General features: G+C 37.8%; 1 protein-coding gene across 12 annotated transcripts in view; it reads left to right on the top strand.

Moving 5' to 3' along the window:
* The window catches only part of MPP7 (MAGUK p55 scaffold protein 7), a 338,962-nt gene that overhangs the window by 305,320 nt on the left and 15,666 nt on the right, over positions 1 to 17,976 (top strand). For all 12 annotated transcript variants that reach the window (XR_012667271.1, XM_075125943.1, XM_075125948.1 and 9 more), the window contains 3 exons: positions 7,910 to 7,990; positions 15,998 to 16,091; positions 17,199 to 17,307. Coding sequence is in view for 11 of the 12 variants with exons in the window: in XM_075125943.1 (XP_074982044.1) it covers positions 7,910 to 7,990; positions 15,998 to 16,091; positions 17,199 to 17,307 (284 nt within the window). In the remaining variant the exon portion in view is untranslated. The remainder of the gene's footprint in view (positions 1 to 7,909; positions 7,991 to 15,997; positions 16,092 to 17,198; positions 17,308 to 17,976) is intronic.

The raw sequence follows: 17,976 nt of genomic DNA, 5'->3' as shown, positions 1-17,976 counted from the left end.
GTCTCCAATATCACTTTCCACTCCAAAAAGGGTCTGAATCTCACAAATGTCAAACTTTATGTGGAGCAGCAGTCTTATAAAAAATATTTCTAAAAAAGAAAAGTCCAATGATTCAAAAACAGCAAGGAGAATGAAAGGAGGCAGAGCACTGACTTGATGTTGCATTTTGCCAAAAAGGCCTACTTCCTGAAGGCCCTAACTGTAATGACAGTGGAATCAAAGGAGTGGCAGTCTTGAGTATAATCCAGGATCAATATAATCACTGACAGAGCCCGGCATACAAGCACTAGTGAACCTGCTAGTGTTCACCAGGGGCCTTCTTCAGAATCAACCCCGAAGAGAATGTACACACCTAAGATTATCTTTACCCAGGCAAACAGTGCAATCAGGACTTGTCCTTATTTAAAATTTATTGTATTCACCAATCATTCAGAAATGTGTTGAGATCTTCAAACCTCAAATTGTTACAACATGTACATCTGCAAATGGAAAAATGTGCTGTTAGATTATTTTTCTATTTTGTAAAAACCTCAAGGTTCTGAGGGTTTTAAGCCTCAACTCCCAGAAAGATTTGATTTTCATAGAGGACAAAACTTTGCAGAAACCTTGTGTCTACAATATAAAGGATCGGGCAATACTCAGCAAAAAAACCCAATCCTGAAAATCTCACGCATGGGATTAGTTCCATTGATGTCAGCTGGTGGTTTTTATATTTCTTTATAGAACCATACACTCGCTGAATGTATGGGACTACCCACGTGAGTGATGGTTGCAGTTACGGACCTATATATTATAGCTATCCTGATTTCAATAAAGTATTTTTTGGATTTAGATAACCCTCTGACTATGGCAAACAAAGTACATTGAGTTTTGGATATTGGCAAAAAATATAACAATGCAGCACTACAAACATTAAGCAGAATTATTTAACATTTTTTTGCGATGGTTCTGGAAAAGTCCTTCTCCAAGCGTGATGTAAAAGTGAAAAGTTAATTGTATTTTTGCCATTTAGCCATTTTGTTCAGTTGCAGTTCCAGTTAAATTCCTTACCTTACATGGAAGTCTGAGGGTACATTTTTAATCAGCTGGCAGTGCAGACAGATATTAATGGTTAAGGCACTAGAGCTGGAAAAATATATGGCTGTGCTAAAACACTGAGCTCTACATAAATGTTCTTGAAGAGAAGTGAGGTGATCTGAGGAGATTAGGGATTTTCAAGACTTTGTAGGGTGCTGGTGTCTGCTGCTGCAGTATGACTCCTCCAAGGAGCAGTAGCCATCTTTAGGCTGCCCCTGGTTGTTATAACTTCATCAGAGTGCATGGGTGGGAGGAAGCTCCTGGACCCATTTCTCTGCTAACTCCCCTGGATGCTCATATACTGACACTCATGTACTGAGCATCTTAATTTTACCTTCTTAACTGGCCTGCCTAATTCCCAGACCAGATAGGCCCTCAGTCCATGGCATAATGAAATCCTCAAGCCTTGCACAGAGTCCTCAGGCACTCCTGCAGGCCCAACTCCCATCTATTGGGAAGGTTTGATGTCCTTTCCCAGGAATTAGGCATCTCTTCCTGGGATTTAAGGATGGAAACTCATCACTGCCGTCCAGTGATTTTAATACTGTCCTGGGAGGCTAATCTGTTCCTTTGGCCAGGCCATCACTGAAATTACCAATTCTGTGAAAAAGCAAGAAACAAAAATGGAATCTGATTAAACTCACCCTGGTCTTCTCAAGAAAAGTCCACAAAACCCACACAAAACTAATGTGTCTGTAATCAAGATAAAGAAAGCACATAAAAGTACAAAGGAACAAAGCTATACCCTGTATTACAATAAATAAGTAAATTGAGGGGAGGGTGGATGAGAGGTGGAGCAGTGCAGGGCCTGCTCTTTTCTTCTGTGGGCTGATGGGTGCCTCAACAGCCAACTCTGGTGACTGATAAAAGTATCAGGATTGTCCAGGTGCAGACATTTTACTAGGAAGGAGCTGCAAACAGGTACCAAGATGTGGCCTTGGATCTGGTTTAGACCTACCTCATAATCTGGCACTAGCAGTGTTTTTATAAAAGTTTCTTAAGGGTATGTAATTAAAATGCATTGCTTCAGTCTCTCTTTAGAAACTGTATTGCATAAATCCAATTTAAAATAGAATGATATGTTAACTTACTATTTTCAAAGGTAACCAGAGCATCGGTTTCACTACTTTTTGTTTCTTTTGCGGTAGCACATAGGTTGATGCTTCATTAGTAAAGTTTTCTCTACTATTAAAGCAGCAGAGCAGATGAAATATGACCCTCTGTCAGGGACTGTTATGAACTGTTGAGTGGCTGTGTTTTTATAAAAATCATGTCCAAGGGAGCATTAAATTTAGTTTTTAATTAACAGTTTTGTCACCCTCCAGCACTAAAATTCAGTCATCTACTACTGTAATCACTGTAAGATTGTGGGCTATATACAACAAGTAATAACATCAAGTTGACTTTACACTTACACCAACAGAAAGTGCAGTGCAAAAGTGTGATAAGTAGATTTTTTATAACGAATTACATATGTTTGATTTGAGGAATACCTAGAGATTTCATTTGATTTTTGCTGTCATAAATCAAATGAAAGTGTGCTTTCTCAGTAGCAAAAGCAGTTCAGAAATTTATTGTAGACTTCAGTAATTCTGATGTTGTTCTCTGGATATTAGGAGCAGTTTAAGTCTGGCCAATACCATAAAAATGTCTTGGGTGAAATGTGGAAAAATAGCACGGTTAAGTAATACAGGTATAGTAGAAGCAAACACATTTTAAAGACTTTGTGTGTGCCAGTAGGAGCGTTCTGTGTAACATGTCAAATATAATTTTGATATATGCCAGGGAACACAAGGAAAAATAATTAAATTAAAGCAGTAATTGGTCAGGGCAGAAAATGTCCAGTATGTTGCACTATGACTGGAAGCATAATTTACAGTTGGAAGCTGTTTAAAAAAAGAAAAAAACTGCCAATTGGAGATTTCAACTGACTTGATCTAACATTATTCTAGTTTACAAAATGCAAGTTGTAGGCATGATAGCTTTTATTCCTATTATATGTTCTCCTAAAACATAAGTATTTTAAAATGAGTTCAATTATACTGGTTAGTCAGCGTGTTGAGCTCTTTCTCCATTGATTTCATATCTGCTTCCTACAAGTGTTTACCCATGAGCGAAGTTCTACACATCTTTGCGGTTAAAAACACTGGCCCTTTTCTTATGTGTGTCCAGAAGGATGGAAGGTGACTAAATTACTTTTTCAATCTTTTTTAGAAGTTATGGGCAGGACCAATATTCAGGAAAACTTCCCTAATCAGGGAAGTACTTAAAACATACTTTCCTGAATGGGAGACTATACTGAATACTTCAGAGAATCAAACTTTGTTATAGCAAGGACCACATCTTAATAGAAACGTCAATGGAAAATGATCCATGTCAATTTTCGAAATCCCCTCTCCTTCTTTTTGTGATCATGTAATGTCCCAATGGCAACTATAGCAATTGATATATGGAATAGTAATACAGGAAAATGTTTACTGTACTTTTATTTGACATAAATGTGATGTATCAACTGGAAATGAGAATAACCATGTGATCAGCCAGTCCAGTATGGACCACCACCAAACGATCCATCTATCACCAGCAATTCTCAGCCCACTGCTCATAAGCTACTCTACCTACACCTCATTGATTCCTTCCCTTCCCTCCCCTCCCCTTCCCTTTTTAATAAGAATTCTGAATATATCTTATTAACAGTAGGATAAGCATCAGTCAGCCCTACAGTTGAGATGCTGGCAACTATTGTAATCTATAATATTTTTTACATTGGAAATTGACTTACATTAATGGGAAAACACTTCAGGCCAGTTAAATGAGGCTTCTGCTTCAGTAAGTGTTTGGGCAAGACCAATACAGATGTCATGGTCTCTACATGCCAGTGTGGAAGTGCCAGGTCAGGTCCAGCCTGTCCCCAGCTAAACCTGCGGCAGGGCTTCTTAAGTGGATGCTGCTTTTTCTTGGCTCCTGCTAGTGGTGGTGCTGGGATGGCTTGGGGCTAAGTTGTCACTGTTTCCCTGATAGTATGCTGGGGCCATCATCAGAATAAAGAGGAACCTGAAATGCAAGCAAAGGAGCATGGAATGGAAAGGCTTCTGTATTGGTCTGCTCTTCAGCAGATCATCAGAAAGCAGACACCATGTTTGTACTCCTCATGCCTGACCTCTGTGGAGCCACCGGGAGAAATAAAGATGGTTGCTGATGGGTCTGTGCCCATGAGGGAGAGTGGCTCCTAGCTCTCTCCACTTACCCTGAAGATCAGAAAAGTGTAGCAGTCTGTTTTAATGCCCACCACCCACATTTGGGTCTTTGGTTCGTCTTCATTCCTGTAGAAGCCCAGTAAAGCTTCTGTAGGAACACCATTAGCTTGCCCTTCCCCCCTGTCCCTCTCAGCCCAACTGTTTCACTTCAACCAGCTGGAGGGGAAGAGAATGATCCAGGAGCAGCAGCCTCCATTTAAGTCACCCTGCCTCAGGGAGGCCAGGGTAATGTGGTGGTACTGTCTGATTTGCATAGAATGTGACATTTGCATTGTCCCTGGTATTGCCCCTGCGGCACCAGTTTGACCTCTCTCATTCATACTTCATTGAACGGCAAATCTAGAAATGCCCTCTCGTTGCTAGTTGTAGTTACTGAAGCACAAATTAGTGAGGTTCTACCTTAATATCTCTTATCTCGTGAGATCTAAAAATGTTACACTTGACAAACATAAACAGCCATAGCAATTTAGCAACCAACTGTACAACAAAGATGGTAAAGTGAAAGTTTAGCTTTTGAAGCAAATCTCTGTTTCTGAAGATTGTCGTGGGAATTTAGCAGTCTAAGCAGTGAAGACAGCACCCTAGTTTTTACTGAAAGACACCTTTCCTCCTTACCTCCCAAACAAATATGCTGCATGTAGCTCAACATCTCTGCTTGGGAAGAATGAAGGGCTGAGTTGACCTTGCTGGGTTTTGAGCCTGGGTAGGCTTAGTCCAAAGTTTTGCCCACAGTGGGTTAAAACATTATTTCTATTTTTCTTCAAACACGTGTGCCTGGTATGAGTCTTAGAACATAAGAACGACAATACTGGGTCAGACGAAAGATCCATCTAGCCCAGTATCCTGTCTTGTCAACAATGGCCAGTGCCAGGTGGCCCAGAGGGAATGAACAGACAGGTAATCATCAAGTGATCCATCCCGTCTCCCATTCCCAGGTTCTGGCAAACAGAGGCTAGGGACACCATCCCTGCCCATCCTGGCTAATATACATTTATGGACTTATCCTCCATGAATTGATCTAGTTCTTTTTTGAACCCTGTTATAAGTTCTAATAATTTGTGGCTCAATCCTGCAAATGCCTATGTCAATGGGTATGTCTACACTTTGAGCTGGGGGGTTAATTTCCAAATTGAAGAGATATACCTGTGCTAGTTCTGAATCAAGCTAGTGTGCTAAAAATAGTGTGTGGTCATGGCAATGCAAGCAGTGAGAGAGGCTAGCCACCCCGAGAGCACTAGGAACATACTCGGGTTGGCTAGCCCATAATGCTGCTCCCATTGCTGCAGCTACACTGTATTTTTAGCTCACTGCTTGACCAGAGCTAGTGCAGGTATGTCTCCTTGAACAGGGAATTACCTCATCAACTCAAAGTGTAGACATACCCAGTGAGATACAGTCATAAGGACTAGGCATAGCAGTAGGTGTGTACTAGATTGGACCTTTAAGTAGAATGATTCAAAATGGGTCAGTAATTGACATGAATATTCTCATTTTTTTCTTAAAATTGTTGTCAATAAATAGAATGGATGATCATTCCGTTTTAGAAAAGTTCATTTGATTGATTGCACCAAAGCAAAAATTTCCTGGAATAAACATTACTAGCATTCCACTCAAGAACCTGGTTTTTTTTAAATCCTGATGCTTCACTCCCTTCCTGCTGGGTTTAAATTATTTATTCCCAAGTATATAATTTTTAGAAGCATGCCTCTTTCTTTTCATTTTAACACAACCAAGAACATTCAGAGTAGAATTGTGCATTTTACTCAGGAAATATAGTATAATAAAAATAAGAATAGACAATATACTCATAATTGCCGTTGCTAATTAGGTATCCGTTCTCTGTGTGTGTCTCTGTTACAGTTACAAATGGTAGCAATTGCACAAAGAAAAAAATAACTCTGGAAATTCTGAAAAGTAGCCACTGAAACAGAAGAATCTACAGCTTTCATAGCTGTATTTTATAGCGACACAGAAAATGGTGGGTGGGGATGAGAGACAGCTAGTAGTTGGTTTTTTGGTCTGGAAACAGATTGCTCTATGTTTCCTGAGCATCTGTCACACAGTAAGTGAAACCTGAGTTCTTATATATAAATAGAACTAAAAGCATACCATTGATTTGACAGTATGTAGGCTGAGGAAATAACATTTGTGTATAAGGAAGATGTCTTGCTTAAAAAAAAAAGTATAAAACAGATTTTTCTACTTCAGTTCTTACTGATCCTTTCAGTCTGCTACACTAATCAATCTGACATGCATACAGAATTTTAATTACCTTTCCTATAAAACCTTACTTGCTTAAGTAAGTATAATACTAATAATTATAGACAAAATTTAGAAAATACCTAATGCTATTAGCACCATGACACATTACATTTTTTGACAGACATGCACCAGTAGATGCTGTTGTACATCACATTAAATAAACATTTATATATAAACTGATAGATTAATTTGCAGGCAGGTCAGAGATGGGACTTGAAATGTAGTTGTGTGTTTAACTTATGTAAACATATAAAAAGTTGTAAATGCAATAACACTAAGTTTTTACAGAGAGACCATGGTTTTGGAGTGGTAGAAAGCGTATGGTCTTCATCTTTGTGTCTTGCTACACACGAGAGGTGGGTAATCAGTCATTCTTGATAATTATTACTAGAAGGTTCTAGAGCTTCATTCTCAACTCCAAGTACTTAATCTTATTAGCAGACTATGGATGGAAGCCCAGAAAGGGCTCCAAGTTCCATTAAAATATGTATCAGGTTGTTACTTCATTTTTTTTACTTTATAAAATGTTCCGAATTATAAAAGCTCAGAGCACATATACAACTTCTGCTATAATGTCAAGATCCTTCCCCAAACTCACAAATATCACCTTCATTTTCTGTGGCTTAAACTTCAGTTAATTCTCTCTCCTCCAAGTCCAAATCTTGATCACACACTGAGAAAGCACTGCCACTCCACCATCTGGATCTGATGAAAACAGAGCTGTAGATCATCCATATCCTAATGATACTACAATCCAGATCTCCCCCAAAGGTGTCTTGCACAAATTGGATAGGATGAGTGACAGAATGGAACCCTCCATTATCGATCTCTTGGAGCGAATGAGGGATTACCCAAAACCACCCTTTAAGACCTCAGAGAGAGAAAAAACCAAAACCAGTTGAAACCACGATCCCAGATAGGATCCATAGGCAGATCAACAAAATTTTGTATATAATACTATTGAAAGTTGCTGACAGACCTAAAAGAACCACTATGGCATCTCTCCTTCATTTTGTAGGAGATCAATGGGACCACTATCTCCATGCCAAAAGCCAGAGACTCCCAACATCAGAGTTGGCTTGACTCTACTTCTTCATTAACATTTCCCAAGGAGAGAAAGGTTAAAGATAGTGATATCTGGCAATTAAATTTTTTGAAATTTGTCTAAATACATCCTAGAAGAGGCTGTATCCATGGGCAACTCCAAAAGGCTCAGATTACCTGTTCTTCCGTTGGGTAGTCTCACATTGACCAGTTATAATACCTGAACGCAAGAGAGAATTTCTCTTTGAAAACTGTAATTTATCTTCCAGGTCCTGTGGGTGTAGGGTTGAATGAACTTAAACGAAAATTGTTGATCAGCGATACCCAGCATTATGGTGTAACAGTGCCGCGTAAGTAGAAATGCATTTTGTGAGGTCCTCATGCTGTATCAGGTTTTTTTATTCTTATGTTAACCTAAGGTCAACATTGTCAAACATGGATGCATAAACCCATATTTAGGCACCTAAATTAGTGTCATAAATTTTAAACATCTACATCTGCTGCATCTATGTTTTGAATAAACGTTGATGAAACCCACTAGAAAATTTTGGCCCAGATTCTGGTGCAGTGCATTTTTCAGTATAAATTTGATGTCAACAATGATTTTTAGTAAATGAAACTCCCATTTAAAAGCTCCAGTTTGGGGGAGCAAAATCTTACAGGGACAATGGGAGAATTCACACCACACAGACCTGATTGTTTCTTGCATATATTCAGAGATTGGTGCGTGGTGATATACAATGGAGAGTTTTCCCAGATTATTAGCTCCCAGAATAGGAAAGTTTTTCTTGTAGAGCAGCATGTTATCTCTGCTCTGATATAACTGTCAGATAATCATAGGCAATATGACAGATAAAGAGTGATGGTAGAAGCAGTTCTGACCTGTAAATATGTCATTCAAATACCTAATATTTTGGCAATATAAAATGCATCAAGTCTTACAAACCTGAAACCTGTTGGGATGATTGCCACTATTGGAATGTTAAAATCAGTGGTTATAACCTCTTTAGGAAGGATCAAATGGGCAAAAGGGGAAGTAGAGTGGCACTCTGTCAAAAATGGCATTACCTGTTTGCAAGTCACTGAGAAATTGGAAAAAATGATCTTCAGTGCATCTGGATCCATGTCCTAACAGTTAATGTATAAGATGAGGTATTGGTGTCTGCTACAGACCATCAAATCACACTAGAGAACAGGATGATTGCCTCCTTACACACCTATCTATAATGTGTAGGGGAAAATAGTTGTGTAATAAGAGGGGACTTCAATTTGAGTGACATATGCTGGAGGTCTCATGCTGCCAGTACTAAAACATCCTTGTAATTTCTAAACATTATAGATGACAATTTCCTAACTCAATTATGGCCGCCAACATGGGGATTTTATATTAGACCTTGTCTTAACAGATGAAGAGGAACTCATCACAGAACTAAAAATTAATGATAGTTTTGGTAGAAGTGATTATGTCTTTATCACATTTACAAATGTATATACATGGTGCTTAAATAGGGACAGCTTCACAAAGCTGAAAACAATTATGAGCCAAATCAGCTGGCAGGAAGAATTTAATCAAAAAATGTGAATGATGACTGGGAATAATTTAAGAACACCTTGCTAGATTCCCAAAAAGCCACAATCAAGGAAGAAGGCCTGTACTGGTTTAAAAAATGACCTGATTTAGAGGGGAAGTGAAGACAACTTTGTATGTGTAATAAAACAAACGGTAAAAAGGGGAAGTTGATCAATAATATAAATCAGAAGACAAGAATTGTAGAAAATTGACAAAGGGATACAAGGAGAAATCTTTGGCCAGCAGAGTTAAAGACAATAAGAAAGAGATTTTTAAATATATTAGGAACAAAAAGAATCCTGACAATGATGTTGGTCCATTACTAGATGGAAATGGTAGAATTATCAATAATAATGCCAAAAAGGCAGGACTGTTCAATAAATATTTCTCTTTTTTATTTGGGGGAAAATAACAGATAATATGGTGATAACACTCTTTCCATTTCATTAGTATCCCTAGAAGGTATTAAACAGAAGCTACTAAAGTTAGACATTTTTAAATTCGCACGTCTGGATAACTTGCATACAAGAATTTTAAAAGAGCTGATGGAGGGGCTTGCTGGACCGCTAATATTGATTTTTCAATAAGTCTTAGAGTGCTGGAGAAGATCCAGAAGACTGGAGGAAAACTAATGTGCCAGTTTTTTAAAAGGGTAAATAGGATGATTTTAAAAGGGTAAATAAGGTAATTGTAGGCCTGTTGCCTGACATTGATCGCAGGCAAGATGATGGAGTGGCCGATATAGAACTTGATTAATAACAAACTAAAGGAGGGCAAAGTAATAAATGCAAATCAGCATGGGTTTATGAAAAATAGATCCTGTCAAACTAAGTTGATATCTTTCTGTGATGAGGTTACAAGTTTTGGTTAATAAAGGTAATATTGTTGATGCAATATTCTTTGACTGCTCTAGGCGTTTGACTTGGTACTGCATGACATTTTTATTAAAAACCTAAACCAATATAAAAATAATATAGCACACATTAAATGGATTTAAAATGGCTACTTGTTAGGTCTCAAAATGTAATTGTAAGTGAGGAATCATCATCGAGTGGGTGTTTTTCCAGTGGGGTCCTACAGTCATGGCCCTATGCTATTTAACATTTTTATCAATGACCTGAAAGGAAACATAAAATGATCACTGATAAAGTCTCTGGATGACACAGAAATTGAAGGAGTGGTAAATAATGAAGAGGACAGGTCTCTGATTTAGACCAATTTGTGTCACTTGGTAAACTGAGTGCAAGCAAACAATATGCGTTTTAATATGGCTAACTGATAAATGGCCTAGTGGATAGGGGGGAAGCAGTAGAAGTGATATGTCTTGATTTTCATAAGGCTTTTGACACAGGATCACATGACAGTCTCATAAACAAATGAAGGAAATGCAATCTCAATGAAATTACTACAAAGTGTGTGGACAGCTGGTTGAAAGACTGTTCTCAGAGTAGTTATCAATGGTTCGCTGTTAAACTGGGAGTGCACATCTAGTGGGGTCCTGCAGGAGTCAATCCTGGGTCCATTTGCAGGTGACACCAAGCTGGGAGAGGTTGCAAGTGCTTTGGAGGACAGGTTTCAGATTCAAAATGACCTTGACAAATGGGAGAATTGGTCTCGATTCAACAAGATGAAATTCAATAAATATAATGCTATGTACTTCACTTAGGAAGGAAGGAAAAATCAAATGCAGACCTACAAAATGGGGAATAACTAACAAGGATCTGGGGATTATAGTGGATCTCAAATCGAATGGGAATCAACAATGTGTTGCAGTTGTGAAAACAGATAATATTCTGGGTTGTATTAATGGAAGTGTTGTATGTGAGACACAGAGGTAATTGTCCCACTATATTTGGTACTGTTGAGATCTTCGCTGGAGTACTGTGTCCAGTTCTGGGTGCCACACAGTCTGAAAGGTGTACAAATTGGAGAGTGTCCAGAGGAGAGCAACAAAAATGATAAAAGATTTAGAAAACCTGATCTTTAGGAAATGTATGTATGTTTGTTTTTTAAAAAGATCATATTTAGTCTTGAGAAAAGAAGACTGAGGGAACCTGATAAGTCTTCAAATATGTTCATTTAATGTGTCATAAAGAGGATGGTGATCAATTGTTCTTCATGTCCACTGAAGGTAGAACAAGAAGTCATGTGCTTAATTTGCAGCAAGGGAGATTTAGATTAGATATTAGGAAAAACTTTCAAACTGTAAGGGTAATTGAGCTTTGGAATAGGCTTCCAAGGGAGGTTATGGAATCCCCATCACACAGTTTGGACAAACACATGTCAGGGATATGGTCTGGGTTTACGAAGTCCTGCCTCAGACTGGGGGCTGCACTTGGTGATTCTGAGTTCCCTTCAAACACTACATTACTATGATTTTATGAAATGTAAATGTATACATCTAGAACAAAAAATGTAGGCCATACTTATTGTAGGAAGCAGTGACTGAAAAAGATTTGGTGGTCAAGGTGGATAATCAGCTGAACATGAGCTCCCAGTGTGATTTTATGGCCAAAAGAGTCAATGTGATCCTGGGAGGCATAAATGGGAATCTCAAGGAGGGGTAGAGAGGTTATTTTACCTTTATATTGGGTACTGGTGTGACTGCTGATGGAATGCTAAGTACAGTGTTTCAGAGTAACAGCCGTGTTAGTCTGTATTCGCAAAAAGAAAAGGAGTACTTGTGGCACCTTAGAGACTAACCAATTTATTTGAGCATAAGCTTTCGTGAGCTACAGCTCACTTCATCGGATGCATACTGTGGAAAATACAGAAGATGTTCTTATACATACACACCATGAAAAAATGGGTGTTTACCACTACAAAAGGTTTTCTCTCCCCCTCACCCCACTCTCCTGCTGGTAATAGCTTATCTAAAGTGATCACTCTCCTTACAATATGTATGATAATCAAGGTGGGCCATTTCCAGCACAAATCCAGGTTTTCTCCCCACCCCACCCCCCCACAAACCCACTCTCCTGTTGGTAATAGCTTATCTAAAGTGCTCACTCTCCTTACAATATGTATGATAATCAAGGTGGGCCATTTCCAGCACAAATCCAGGGTTTAACAAGAACGTCTGAGGAACGGTGGAGGGGGGGTGTAGGTAGAAAAAAACAAGGGGAAATAGGTTACCTTGCATAATGACTTAGCCACTCCCAGTCTCTATTCAAGCCTAAGTTAATTGTATCCAATTTGCAAATGACTTCCAATTCAACAGTCTCTTGCTGGAGTCTGGTTTTGAAGTTTTTCTGTTGTAATATCGCAACTTTGTCTGTAATCGCATGACCAGAGAGATTGAAGTGTTCTCCTACTGGTTTATGAATGTTACAATTCTTGATATCCGAATTGTGTGGACACAAATCAGATGTCAAGAATTATAACATTCATATATATATATGAATATTCATATAACATTCATATATATGTATATATAACAGAAAGTTAAAGGGTGACTTGATTACAGTCTATTAGTATCTACATGGGGAACAGATATTTAATAATGGGCTCTTCAGTCTAACAGAGAAAGATATAATATGATCCATAACAACATAAGAATGGCCGTACTGGGTCAGACCAAAGGTCCATCTAGCCCAGTATCCTCTCTTCTGACAGTGGTCAATACCAGGTGCCCCAGGGGGAATGAACAGAACAGGTAATCATCAAGTGATCCATCCTCTGTCGCCCATTCCCAGCTTCTGGCAAACAGAGATTAGGAACACCATCTCTGGCTAATAGTCATTGATGGACCTATCCTCCATGAACTTATCTAGTTCTCTTTTGAAACCTGTTATAATCTTGGCCTTCACAACATCCTCTGGCAAGGAGTTCCACAGGTTGACTCTGCGTTGTGTGAAAAAATACTTCCTTTTGTTTGTTTTAAACCTGCTGCCTATTAATTTCATTTGGTGACCCCCTAGTTCTTGTGTTACGAGAGAGAGTAAATAACACTTCCTTATTTGCTTTCTCCACACCAGCCATGATTTTATAGACCTCAGTCGTATTTCCCCCCCTTAGTCGTCTCTTTTCCAAGCTGAAAAGTCCCAGTCTTATCTCTCCTCATATGGAAGCCATTCCATACCCTTAATCATTTTTGTTGCCCTTTTCTGAACCTTTTCTAATTCCAGTATGTCTTTTTTGAGATGGGGCGACTGCATCTGCACGCAGTATTCAAGATGTGAGCGTACCATGGATTTATATAGCAGCAATATGATATTTTCTGTCTTATTGTCTATCCCTTTCCTAATGATTCCCAACATTCTGTTCGCTTTTTTGACTGCCTCTGCAAATTGAGTGGATGTTTTCAGAGAACTATCCACAATGACTCCAAGATCTCCTTCTTGAATGGTAACAGCTAATTTATACCCCCATCATTTTATATGTATAATTTGGATTATGTTTTCCAGTGTGCATTACTTTGTATTTATCAACACTGAATTTCATCTGTCATTTTATTGCCCAATCACTCAGTTTTGTGATGGCTGGAAGTTGAAGCTAGACAAATACAAATGGGAATTCAGGTGTAAATTTTTAACAGTGAGCGTAATTAACTACTGGAACAACTTACCAAGAGTCGTGGTGGATTCTCTATTACTGACCATTTTAAAATCAAGATTGGATTTAAAAAAAATAATGCTGTTGGAATTATTTTGGGGAAGTTCTATGGCCTGTGTTATACAGGAAGCCAGACCAGATGATCACAGTGGAATGTGATCTGGCCTTGGAATCTGTGGATGAATTGAAGTGTTGATTTTTTTCAAATCTGATCAATTAATGTAATTTATAAACACTGGATTAATATTAACACCATCAATGCAATGCTATGTTATGCTCATGGAACAGTTCATAAGATTGGCGGGGGGGGAGGGGATGTGCGGACATGGTATTTACCATAAAATAACGCATTTTAATAAAGTGGGTTTAACCTGAAGCAAATGCTCTCCAGCAACCACACAACAAAAACACTAACCCAGCCAAAATGCCAACTCTGTCCACATATTTATTCAAGTGACACCATCGTAGGACCTAATCACATGAGCCACACCATCAGGGGCTCGTTCACTTGCACATCTACCAATGTGATATATGCCATCATGTGCCAGCAATGCCCCTCTGCCATGTACATTGGCCAAACTGGATAGTCTCTGCGCAAAAGAATAAATGGACACAAATCTGACATCAGGAATCATAACATTCAAAAACCACTTTGAGAACACTTCAACCACTCTGGCCATTCAGTAAAAGATTTAAGAGTGGCAATTTTGCAACAGAAAAGCTTCAAAAACAGACTCCAACGAGAAACTGCTGAGCTTGAATTAATATGCAAACTAGATACCATTAACTTGGGTTTGAGTAGAGACTGGGAGTGGCTGGGTCATTACACATATTGAATCTATTTCCCTAAGTTAAGTATCCTCACACCTTCTTGTCAACTGTCTAAATGGGCCATCTTGATTATCACTACAAAAGTTTTTTTCTCCTGCTGATAATAGTTCATCTTAACTAATTAGCCTCTCACGGTTTGTATGGCAACTTCCAACTTACCTGTATGTGTATATATATATGTCTTCTTACTATATAATCTGTTCTATGCATCCGATGAAGTTAGCTGTAGCCCACAAAAGCTTATGCTCTAATAAATTTGTTAGTCTCTTAAGGTGCCACACGTACTCCTGTTCTTTTTTCAGATACTCAACTGATTGATGAACATGCAATCATCTACACAAGATTTTTCTCCCCACAAAATTGATATTTTTCATCAAGCAACTTTGTGTCTCCAAAGTTTTGCTTTTCAATTGCTCATCAAAACTTGAGGGAAGGGGGTCACTTTCAAGTGAAACTTAGTGATTGCAAAATTTCAAGTGGAAGTGGGACCATCTTTGAAATGTGTTTTTTTTTATGTTCGCCAAAGAAGAAGAATATGACAAAAATACTTTGTATGTGTCTCTTTGTCTATATATCCGTGAGTTGGTGATATAGCGTACATGACAGCATGTTACAAAGGTTTTACAGGTATGAGTTTGGAATGGTCACATTAGTCATAAGTGAGTGAGTTACACTGGTAATAAAAACCTTTATACCACACCATTAAGCATTTTGTCTCATTTATACCTAATTTTATAGAAAAACTATTACTTGATGCTTGAGAGGAAGTAAAAATTGAATTAAAAACTCATAAGCCACCTAGTCTATTGTGCAAGGCTGTAGATGGGGAGAAAGAGGAATTCCTTTCTGGCCACCAGAGGCAATCAATCAGCTCCTAAAATATGAAACATAATTTTCCATTGTATTACTATCATACCTTACATACTGTAGCTGCAAATGTTGTTAATGATCATAACATTATTTGGCTCTCTGATAAATCCAGTCACTAAACATAATTTGCCTTGATAGTCCCCTGTGCCAATGAATTCCACAAATTCCTTTTATGATGAATTGTGGCAGAGGGAACGGGTTTGTTCTAAATTGCTGCTCATTTAATTTTTCAACAGCCTCTTTGTTCCCCCTTTAGTTAACTTTTCCATTAGTAAATAAAATTGATAATCTGTTATTTATGTCCAATCAGGTTTTCTTGTACTTGCCTTAGGCTCAATCCTGTGACATGCTGAGTGCAGCCTTCAAGATGCTGAGCACACTCAACTCCTTTAGAAACCTGTATAAGATAAGAGCAATCTGCACTGCACAGGATTGGGCCCTTTATATTTTTCCTGAAACTGGTTTGTTTTTTAAAAAAAGCTTTTTGTGTGTGTTTTTATTTATTTATTTATTTATTTTTATGAAACCACAGACACAACTAGAGCAAGAAGAGGCCAAGAAAGTGATGGTGTCGAGTACATTTTCATTTCCAAGCACTTGTTTGAGACAGATGTACAGAATAACAAGTATGTTGAAACTAACTAGAGCCATAGTCAAACAATGGTTTAATTGTGAAGTTTTTGTAGTTTGTTTTTATGTAGTAATTTAAAATGGGTATAGTCTGCATTGATTTTAAAACATGTTAAAGTATAATGTCTAAACAGTCAGCACTGCAATTTCTGCAGATTGTTGAAACAAAATAAAAGTAATGTGAACAGAACGTAATCAGTTTTAAACCACCTAATACTTTAAATGCCTGTCCAATGAGCTAAACATAGAGAGATTGGGGGGGGGGGGAGTTTGAAGGTGGAGGCCCCTTTTAAATTGGCATTATTTGTCTTACTAATTGTTCATTGCAGCATCAGGAAAGGGGCCCTGTCAGTGCTGTATTTCAAATGTGTGTTTCAGTTAATGGTTTTGTATAGTTATATTCCCTTCCAGTACAGTCATTTCCTGTTCAAAAGAACAGGAATCTGGAGAACTAGAGAGAAGCTCCTCCCCTCAAGCACTTCAAAAATTAAAATAAAATAAAGACAATGGTAGCATCATGCTCTCCAGCAACCTGTAAAATATTTTAAGTTTAAATCCTGCCCTAAGTATTTCAGAGGGCAAAGTATAGTAGACACAAAGCTGTAGGTTTGATTGAAACTTCAAAATGTGCTTTGCTTTTTCTCAAATTGTATTTATAGTTTTATAGCACATAACCAGCCGCCTTGGTTCTATTAATGCCATAACTGCTCCACCTATTCAGAGACAGAGAATTCAGATATACTGTAGCATGCAATGAAATTTCAGTAGTTTCTATTGTTTAGCTTATCCACTTTTTTATTGCATTACATTAGTTCTGAAAAAGAGGTGATGGAAAACATTAGTGTGCTGTTGGACTATAGTACTTTTGCTCTTTAACTGTAATATAAGCAAGTGTTACTGATTTGAAAATGGTAAAATAGAAGGGTTTTTTTTAGGTTGACATGATGAAGTACCTGGCAGCACTTCATTTTATAAAACATGGTAAAAATCACATGTGGAGTAAAAATATTTCTGCTCATGAATTAAATCGTATTAACCAAATTGATAATTATTTGCTAAAGAAAAGGGAATGATTCTGATTTTTTTTTCACTTTCTACCACAGGTTTATTGAATATGGTGAATATAAAAACAACTACTACGGTACAAGCATAGACTCTGTTCGCTCTGTTCTAACTAAAAACAAAGTTTGTTTGTTGGATGTGCAGCCTCATGTAAGTAAGCACCTCTCTTGGCATGTTGTAATTTACTGCATTCCATGTTAGGATTCCGGAAGAAGACTGTTAATAGAGCATTCTATTTTATTCCATGTTCAATTTATATTCCATACAATATCTGGGTATACTTATTGTACAGAGCATTCCTAAAGGGAGATTTCAACACAGATTGGATGGTATTTAATGCAAAAACTAACTGCACTGAAAGCTTACACTAACATGAAGATTTAATTACTCACAGAATGTTCCAACATTTGTATTCAGTGTTCTACTGCTCTGGGTTAGAATTTGTCTGAAAAACTCGATATTTAAATGCAAAATATTCTTGAGAAAGAGCCCAGTCCTGCAGCCCTTACTCACATGAGTAATCCTTTGATTTCAACAAGACTGTTCATGTAAAGGGTTTTAGGACAGGCCATAATGTGAAGAATACATTAAATATACAGTATGCTGAATAACAGATAAATAGAGCAGTATTCTGTAGAGGGAAGGGGCTGCGGTCATCATTTGTTTCTATTTTGTGTGCATGTTCTTCCTATTAACCCCTATCCCCACTATTCATTATTGCCTGGGTGCAACTTTAACTTGTGCATTTGACCATTTAAATAAAGTTTGAATGAAATAAATGTATAAAAATATGATTTGAAATAAATTGTTCAGAACAGA

This window comes from Caretta caretta, chromosome 2 (genome assembly GCF_965140235.1).
Source record: "Caretta caretta isolate rCarCar2 chromosome 2, rCarCar1.hap1, whole genome shotgun sequence".
In the NCBI taxonomy this organism is placed as follows: Eukaryota; Metazoa; Chordata; order Testudines; family Cheloniidae; genus Caretta; species Caretta caretta.
The sequence above is the reverse complement of the archived record's forward strand: the minus strand, read 5'-3'. Positions and strand labels throughout refer to the sequence as shown.